Here is a 10,043-nt window from a genome sequence, read left to right as displayed (position 1 = left end):
AGACACGGAATTGAAGCGTATACATGCATGGAATTGCGGCTTCTCGGAGTTCTTGACGCATGAGTACAAACCACCTGGATGCACAAAAGAGTGGTGGCAAAGGCACGGTTGTGTAGTGTCAAGAGGAACTGTCGTGTGACACCAGCATGTACAGACATGGCGTGTGTCACGTGAGGTACATGCATAGGCGGAAAGAAGCCACGGAAGTGAAGCCTCAACAGACACGGATGTCCGGATTCTCGAGGCACGGTCCTGAAGCACACAAAGACAGGAAACTGAAATGTTGCCTCGTATGTTAGTAGACGTGCCTCTCTTGTGCGAATGTGTAAAAGACAACAATACAAACACAAACATACGGCACTGAATATAAGCCAAACACAAAGCGCGCTTCTCCCGAACAATACATATGCGCCAGTTCAACAAGTTCTCTAAATGTACATCAACTCGCGCGAACGTCAACAATGAACTTGTAACATGAAAAAACATAACAAATTATATTCACATAACATGAGACAAGCCAAACATGATGCTCTGAAAATTAAAAAAACAAAATCCCAAAACGGTACTCCATAGGATTGAACTAAAAGTACTCATTAATTATACAAACAAAGAAATGAAAGTCTTCCAGCAGTCCAATCTCCTCAGAAACGTCCACACAAACGTCCACCATGACCATTCTACTCAGTTAGAGTTCTGCTCAGAAACATCCATGGCATCTGCGGTCGGGAAGACAACAAGGATGCATCATGTCCTTCATCGACAGAACTCGGCGGTAGAGCTCGTAGCTGACATACCCATCCTAAAACAAAAAGCGGATGAGAATGAAGATATATGTAAAGGGGAAAATGTACTATTGTTGCAATAAAACAAAAATATAAATACATAAAATCATAAAAAATGAAATTTTCACTTACAATTGCCGCATATTTCAGGTGGTCAAGGGAAAGCGGCTTCCATTCCCAGTAGTCATGCAGACCTTGTGGAAAAGACGACTCCATACTCAAGTAAGATTTGTTTATGACGGCTCCTGCCAAATCTGCCATGGAATCCCTTAGATTGCCTCCTTTGATCATGAGCTCCTCTTGAAGGTCGATGTGACACTCTCTTGGAATTTTGAGGAAACTGTTTTGCGAGAACATCCCTATCGTTCCTGACGTCGACACTAGCGAAAATTATACCTTTGTTCCGAAGGAAATCTTTCAGACCAGCGCACTCCGTCCTGGCCTTGCACAAGTGATAGATAAGAACATGCTTGCGCATCGCCAGTTGCATGACGGCGACTTTTCTACTCCGATCAAAATAATCCTCTCGTGTGTACTCCAGATCAAGACCAACAAACTTGTACCTGTCCTCACGTAGCCATTCCTCATAAAGAGAAAGGATCTCCTCCACCTTGTAGGGCTCGTTGGTGTACAACACCTCGAGCTTGGTGTTACCATCGGCATCTATAAAGAGACGCTCAGTAGTGTTCATGAAGTCATCCATGGAAACGAGGGTGAGACCGACAATGGAGTTTGACTGTGCTTCTCGTACGTGGCGAAGATGATGGGAGCTACTTGCACTTCTCTAGTGAGAATAAGAAGCGATAACCTCCCAGAGTAGACCACTACTTAACCTTGGGGAGACATGACTCAGTTACCATGCGGCCATTAAATTGCGTCCAATACGGTGAATGGACGGTTGTGCTTCTGCAGCTTGTGGAACCAAGCACTTCAAAAGTCACGGCTGCCATGCTGTAATCGAGGAACCTCTAAATTAACTCTAGCACGGTATCTGGCACAATGAGTACTAACAATAAATAGCCATCCCATCGGTCATCGGCACATCTTTTGACCGAGAGAACAATGCGAGGAGGCAAACGATGACCCTTTCGTACAAATACTACACGGAGAGTGAACCAAAATAGAAGCACGGTTCGACCAGCACAAAAGCCAGACGCATGCCTCCACTTTGTTAAAGACAAACCTCAGTGATATCAATGGACCTGCATCTCTATGTCTGCGTACTACCAAAAACATTGCCAAAACAAAAGCATGTCCATGCTTCTGACATACATATGACCGTGAGCTATCATACATATTCCCGCCTGAACCCAACATACATAAAAACACTAGCTCTTTGGGTCAACGACTGCCTGAAAAAAAATGCAATCGCAGAGTCATGAACCGTGACCCCATTTCAGATGCAAAAGTGCCTCTCATTAGGAACCATCATGCCTCCCGTCAATTTGTCTCCCCCGAACTATCGACCAATGCTCTCCTGCTACAACGACTGTGCATCTAATAACATCATCAGCGTTCCTCTCCTAAAGACACACTCAACCATATATGATTAAACTTGTGATTAGAAAAATTAAATCACAGAAGCACGAGTATGCTTTTCAGCATGTATAACTGTGCCTCACAAAAAGTCTGTGAGGCACGATAGGCACGTAGAAGACTCCGTTGGGAGGCAGCATAGCTGGACAACTACAATGGGAGGCAGCTGGACGAGTCAAATGTCTCCCATCCCCATAACACCTCAGAATGCACGCATACCATCCATAACTAGCATTCATTCCATTTCGCAAAATAAAAAATAAAACAAGAAGCACTCATTACTACTCTTGCTCTCTCAAGACTCCTTTATATTTAAATAAGCTCTGACTCCCTCAGCCACATCACAACTCACTTGCCTTCTCCGTCGCCTGCTTCTAGGGTTCATGCTTCTTCCCCGCACACAATCTGATTTCAAACAAGTTATTGTAGAGTTTTTACTGGGTCTCTCAATTAATTTCTAAGCCGTGCTTCTCTCGTAGATTGCTGGCCGTGGGTGCTTGCCCTAAGCTTCCCATCACAACCCATCTGCCTTATCCGTCTGCCTACTTCTAGGGTTCGTGCTTCTTCCCCACACACGGTCTCATTTCAAACAAGTTATTGTAGAGTTTTTATTGGGTATCTCGATTAACTTCTAAGCCGTGCTTCTCTCGTAGATTTGCTGGCCGTGGGTGCTTGCCCTAAGCTTCCCCTACCCCAATCTCCGTTTCGTCGATGCCCGTTCTTCTTCTCTCCCAGGTAAAAAGCATATGCGTAAGCAGCATGCTCCAATCCGTACTTACGTTTTGAAAACGATATTTAAATTATTATTGTTTTATGTTTAGGTTTTTCATTTGATAGTTATTGAAGCATCAGATCCGGTACAACGACTTCATTCTATTAAGGAATATAAAAACCATTTGAAAATCTAAACAAGTGATCTAAACTCTGTCATACTGCTTTTCTGAAAGGAGTAGATGAGAAGATTTCTGGTAAATTTGTAGTTGTTGTCTGCCTTCGTACGGATATTTTTAATATGGCTAACGTAGTTGAAGCTAGTTGTTGTCTACCTTCAACGTTGAAGCTTGTTTTAAATTGTTATGACATTCTAGTTTTCTTAACATAGGTGTTCTGAATTATTTAGGTATGATTTGCCCTACCTGCCGCCAACCAGGCGGCCCTTGCGAACCACACCCTGAAGTTCTCTAGTAGTTTGAGGTTATTCTTGATGAAATTTGCTGGAGCCGCATGGTTAGTAAGCGTTACTAACATATTAGTTGCTTACAACACAGTAGAAATCATCGCTGTTACTCATACCCCCTTGCACCTACACTAGGTTCCCCTGCTATCACTTCTTCGCACATGTCTTGTGTCTTCATTTTCCATTAGTTTGCCTGCCCATGCCTTGATTACTATAGTGCATCTTCAGTTCTAATTAAAATTAGTCAACATATGCCAAAAATCTGTATCCATTAATTTATAATACCATTATGTTGTTATCTGTAATTCTTATCAAAAATTCTTATCCAATTTAAGAAAACTTTTAACATTAATAATACACGAGTTCAAATTTATACTTACAGGTTGTCATTTTTACTATTGCTCCCAGTACGTACCTTGTAATGTCGGAGCTTTTCTCGCTGAATACATTGATGAGAGGAAGAAAGAAGCAAGAAAATTGCATAAAGAGCAGATAGAGCCATCCTTTCTTACACATGAAGGAAGGTCTTACAATGCTTTGTTTAAGCATAGGGCAAACTACACAAAGTTCTGCGGTGGTGAGTGGAACATCTTTGCGGATGATTATGAACTACGTGCTGGAGACCGCATAGAATTTGAACTACCAGACGAGGGTCTCAATCTCGAAATACAAACATATTAGGATGACAAAAGGTTGCTTCCATTACCCCATGTTGGTAGGTATTTAATAATACAAACTTATCTTCTTTCACTGTAATTTTATATGCATGCATCGAGCTGAATAATATTAACCCTGTGTTGGATATAACTTTATCTAACTTTAAAATATTGTTCTTTTTCTAGCTCTCAACGATCTTTCTTCTGACGATTTCGACCATGTTCATTGTTGTGTCTACTCTAAGGATATTGAGCTTACCTACGACTAGACACGATTCTTTCTACAATGCCTTTTCGGAGATACTTTCATCTGTTGCCATCCATTTGTCCACATCTTGACTCCCACTAACACCAAAGACTGCGCCATGGTTCGTTACAACTGTCCTTGTTGAAATACCAAATGTATTTTGCTCATATGTAATATAAACAATATTGACGTAATCTTGCTTATATGTAAAATTATAAAGAACCTATTTATTCAAACCTAAAACAAAAAAACTTTTGTTGTTCTCTTAATATGTTGTTTTATCTGTTTACACACAAACCTGAACATGCCAGGAATTATATTACTTTCAATATGGAATTTCTTAATGTTTGTGCACTCACCGTATCCAGCCATTCTTTTATTTATTGTCCAAGTGGAAAATCAACGGTTTTAATTTCTATTTAATTTCGATTTCTTCTAGAAAATTCTGAGGAGCGTTGTGTCGACACTGAAGAGATGGGTGGACATGCCAACCAATTGTAGGGTGACCCTTGAAGCTCCTGATGAACCTACCCATGTCATCACTCCTTCGTCGTACTACATCTGCAAAAACGACGGCAGGATGGTAATAGAAAAGTCTTCTTTCAGAGACTTCATCTCAGCTGCATCCTTTGTTGAGAAGAACGTTGTTCTAATCACTTTCAAAGAGCGCCATGACCGTTCTGTGTCCATCATCATTCAGCGCATTCTGTAGGTTCCGTCGGAACCAGCACCTAAAATGGAAGCAAACAGTGTATCTCCTAGGATGTTCAGCGCTCATTTCATGATGATGCCTCCAGGAGCAAAACACTGGTTACTATAAGTTTGCTAGTTAGGATGGTAGAGTAATGTAACTATTATGGACCATGTGCTGCTTGAACTATCGGAACAATCTTTTGGAACTTATGTAGCTCTTATGGACCCTCAACTCGCTATTTCAACCATCGGAATGAACCTTTGCAACAAATGCTATTTGAACTATCGAAATGATTCATTGGAACAAATGTAGTTATTATCCCTTGAAAATTTCACAATTAAAAAAACCAAAAAACAAAAAGAATCACTTTCAAAAATCAAACGAAACAAGAATCAGTTTTTGATTCAAAACCTATAGAAATGCCATGTTATCAAGCTTATTCAAACCATCTAGTGAAACATATCTCAATTAAAAACCAAACATGACTCTGTTTTCAAGTGCAAACTATATTTACTTCAACTTTTCCTAAACACACGGTTGTCCACCGAATAACATAACAACAGTGCCTCCCTGACCAAGGAAGGTTGTTAATTGAAAAAAATGTTTTCACAACAAAGGCACGACCATGCATCTGCTGAGTGTTCTACCGTTTACACGACTACTTTCACATCCAAAGATGGAATACGCACATATGGATCACGCGCATCATGCAACGAATAAAAAAATCAATGAACAAGATAAGTGAAAATCTTTAAAAACTAGATAAAACAAACGCCTATTTCCAAAAATCTATGCCTGGAACTGTCGGATGACTACCAACTGCTCTTTGGCGGTTTCCTTTTTTGCACGACAAAGTAAATATCCCTTTCACTTTTCCGACTCCATTTGCATCCTCTTCCTCGAGAGTTTCTCGCCGGTCGCAGTTCACCACTGCCAACCTCCAGCCACGGACAACGGGAAACTAACAACACTCACCGAACACATCACTACCCACGGTACAACCGTGCTGGAGGTGGTGTACACCAATGACCCAAGGACCGTGGAGCGGATCATCAAAAAGTACGAGGAATGGCTAAAGGAGGAGAATAACAAGTTCGTCGGCCTCGACCTCGAGTACACACGTAAGAGCGGTTACATACGACAAGGGATCGCCGTCGTCCAACTTGCCATGAGCGAGCATGTCATTATATACCACTACTGCAGGTCCGAGTGCTCCCAGGCGTTAGTTGACTTCCTGCAACGGAAAGCGGCAACTTTCACTAGCGTCGACACCAGGAGCGACAAGACCATGCTTGCCCGTGCATGGATCAAAATTCTAGACGAGCACCACGTCGACATCCAGAGGCTATTATGCATCAAGGGTGGTGGAGAAAGGGAATCCATGGGTGACCTTGTAGCGGCCATCATCGACCCCTCATACAAGAACATGAAGAAATCATTCCCAAAGGAGAAGCGCCAGTTCTGGGAGTGGAAGCAGCTTTCCCCGATACACCTTGAGTACGCAGCAAAGGACGGGTATGTTAGCTACGAGTTATACCGTAGAATCCTAATCATCAAGAACGGGCTACATCACCTCCACCAACAACCAATTAAAGAAATACTCCGCCCACATAAGAACAAAGACGAGGGATCTTCCAGTGGCTGGAAGCGCCGGAAGGGAAACAGTGGTTGGTAAATTGCGAGAAAATAGATGTCTACATTAAACTAGTAGGATCGTGCCATAATTGATTGATCTGCCGTGATCGAGGGATCGGGTGTGTGGCACTACTATTATGATAATTTAGATTGAATGAACCCATGTTGTAAATATGTTTGTTATTGCTCAAAGATGTTGTCTGTATTGTATTACTATTTTATGTTTGAACTTTGAACACAGTGGTGTGCTCATGTACAAATGCATAGTATGTTTTGCATGTCTAAATGCAATTAGTAAGTTATGTCCCAGTATTGAGCAAGTATATATTGTATCCATGATTATAGAATGAGAGATATGTCGCACAATATTGTATTACAATTTTCATACTCAACCTTTACAAGATGCATCGTGCATTTACAAGAATATGTGATGGTATCGTTCTAAACTTTCGGTACAATGCTTATTCAACATTGGCATGAACAAATCATAAATATTGCAGAAGAACATTCGGTACACAGACGCAAGCGACAAGAACTTTGTTACTTTAACCACATTAAAAAAAATCACACAACACAACCATTTCACATCAAACATCGCTCTGTCCATTCAGAACATCCTTGCTATTGCACACAGGTTCCTCTCCGTACACCAGTTCTGCACGATGCCACAAAACTACACTACTGTGTGCAACTGACCTATGTACAACCATGGCACTCTAAGTGTCTACTCAACCCATGCATGTGGTGCCACGCACACGTGACCCTAGAGACTTCACACCTGTGCATCCACAACCGAACCTCTCTAACCAAATATCCGAACCGATGCCTCTGCTGCCATACATCCGTGCCTCTATAAACTTGACAGCAGCAAGAGGGTTCAAAACCGTGCATCCTCACAACCGTGCTTGTACTGACTTCACTTCCATGCCTCCATTAACTCGATCGATGTGCCTCGCATGAAATCCCAAGTAACTCTACGTGCTCCGCACACGTGACCACCCGTGCAACTTTGGTGCTGCACACACGCTCCTCTCAGTATACCCGTGCCTCCACACAACCGTGCCTATACTGAATACAATTCCGTGCCTCCGTTTGATCAATCCCCGTGCCTCACATAAAACCAATAGTAACTCAACATACTACACACACGTGTTGTCTCTCAGTATAATTGTGCCTCCTTACAACCTGCCTGTACTGACTTCAATTTCGTGCCTCCATTTGCTCAGTCGACGTGCCTCACATGAAACCCACAGTAACTCTACGTGCTCCGCACGCGTGATCGCTCGCGCAACTTTGGTGCTGCACACACGCTCCTCTGAGTATACACGTGCCTCCACACAATCGTGCCTGTACTGACTTCAATCCACGTGCCTCACATAAAAGAGTTGCACAGCCGTGCCTCAGAGTAAACAACACACGTGCCTCTACTATATTTATAACTATGACCCCAATTATATAACATCCGTCCAAAAAAACATCTTCTACAAACGAACAACGGCAATGAACAGTTAGGTTCATATCGTTTCATATATCTAAATAACATTAAACCGTAGCATAGATTTTTAAACAAAATCCATTATGTTCAAAGGCTATAACTAACATCACTGCGGCAGAAGACTGAAGATAACAACAAGCCTCCCATCACGCTCTTTGAAAGGTATTAGCACCAAGTTGTTTACTTCAATAGACGATGCCTGGAGAAAATCACTGAAACCTTCCTCTTTGAACACCATTCTATTACCCAAGCCAATGAAGTAGGAGCAAGGACTGCTCACATATATATCATCATAACCAGATTCCAAAGTAACTTCAAGAGTTAAAACGCCAGTCCTAGGAAAAGTCACAAACTCCTTCAAACTCCTCACAACAATACCAGGAATAACCTAACAAAAAAATCAAGCTATCAGAAATAGAACAAAAATTCAAAACTATAAATAGAAGAAATAATAAAAATAAATAAATAAACAGAAACAAAGAAAAAACAGTGAAAAAATCTGACCATATGATGACCATTAACATTCATGGAATCAATCCTGTGAACAAAAGGACAACAGGGTATGTAATCATCATCAAAGATTTGACACCTCATGAAATATATCTGCTGATAATTAAGAGAAACACCACGGGTGTAATAACAACTCCCAACAAGTTCCATCTCGGAGTCTCTCAAACCATCAAGAGCTACAAAATATAATTACACGGGCTCAAGAGAACAGAAAAATCATCATGTACAATAAAACAAGCTAAAAACTTCCTTAAAAATAATCCTTACCAACAGACGCTAAAGGAGACAACGCATCTCCATGACCAACACGATAAAAATCAATACCAATCCACGTTCCATAATGTTCAAGCCTAATGGTCATTATATCACGAGGACGAACACCATAATCATTGACCAATCGTTCCCAGGAAGGACCATGGAATTTGCTCCTCACCCGACCATGACTAAAAAGAACACCATACAAATAACCCTCATTGTACTGAAAAGCAAGATCAGTATCTTCGTCACCTCTCCTTATGGCTAATGCCCTACACTCCTCGATGTAACGAGCAAGATGAGCTCTCACACTGCACGGAACATACTGCACAACAAATCAAAACAAGGATCATAATCAGAATCTAAACAGCATGGGCAACACCAAAAGAAATGAGCGTGTGTGCCAAAAATTGAACAATTATAAAATGATATTCTTACAACATGCCTCCAACAACGCTGATCCAGGACCACACTGAACCCATCTACAGAAGAATCAACAGAAGAACACGGGCCACCAGGCATACGGCAAAAAGGACAAGCCATAACTGCAAGGAACACAATGCTTATCAAGAACTAATCCCACAAAACCCAGTTGAAACTTGACATCTGATAGTGTTGGTAGTCCCCACCTGTAACTACCCCATAAATCTCCATATCACGGAAATATAATGGGAACAAAAAGAGAAACGAGAAAGGGAAACAGGGAACCCACGAATGCAACCGGTAGGAAACGACGATCTCACGAACGGGGAAGCGCGGTAGATGCTAAAGAAGGACCGTCATAAGAGCAGGCAACAAAGGCGGCGGCCAGGACGGGGGCCGTCATAACCACGCGACAAGAACGGCGGCCGCGGCAAGCGAAGACGACGGCAATGAAAGAACAGTGCGCGACGACGATTCGCCCACACCAGAGAGAAACAGATCTCAAAACAGATCAAAAGGTATTACAAAACATTAAAAGTACAAGGACTAAAGTGAAAAAAAGGAAAAACCACAAAGGGAAACCAGAAACCGGAAATCACGGGAGACGCCGTGCGCGCGACAAGTGTCGCGCGC

The 10,043-nt window shown here is 41.9% G+C and overlaps 1 protein-coding gene across 1 annotated transcript; it reads right to left on the bottom strand.

Annotated features, from left to right (window-relative positions):
* Positions 1 to 8,328: 8,328 nt before the first annotated feature.
* Positions 8,329 to 9,530, bottom strand: LOC147985525 (uncharacterized). The gene is made up of 4 exons (XM_087541620.1): positions 9,426 to 9,530; positions 9,000 to 9,312; positions 8,727 to 8,908; positions 8,329 to 8,610 (listed from the first exon to the last, which is right to left on the bottom strand). The coding sequence occupies exons 1-4, from the start codon at positions 9,528 to 9,530 to the stop codon at positions 8,329 to 8,331; spliced, it is 882 nt and encodes a 293-aa protein (XP_087397746.1).
* Positions 9,531 to 10,043: the final 513 nt, after the last annotated feature.

This window comes from Triticum urartu, chromosome 2A, assembly GCF_056163025.1.
Source record: "Triticum urartu cultivar PI428250 chromosome 2A, HENAU_Tu73, whole genome shotgun sequence".
In the NCBI taxonomy this organism is placed as follows: Eukaryota; Viridiplantae; Streptophyta; class Magnoliopsida; order Poales; family Poaceae; genus Triticum; species Triticum urartu.
Note: the sequence above shows the minus strand (reverse complement) of the source record. Positions and strands in the feature narration are given on the sequence as shown.

Excerpts from the sequence above, each read along its gene's own strand:
- LOC147985525 (XM_087541620.1), bottom strand. The coding sequence starts at position 9,530 with ATGGCTTGTCCTTTTTGCCGTATGCCTGGTGGCCCGTGTTCTTCTGTT. Across the intron at positions 8,909-8,999 it reads GTCTCCTTTAGCGTCTGTTG|CTCTTGATGGTTTGAGAGAC; the intron begins GTAAGGATTATT and ends TATATTTTGTAG. Across the intron at positions 8,611-8,726 it reads ATGTTAATGGTCATCATATG|GTTATTCCTGGTATTGTTGT; the intron begins GTCAGATTTTTT and ends TTTTTTTGTTAG.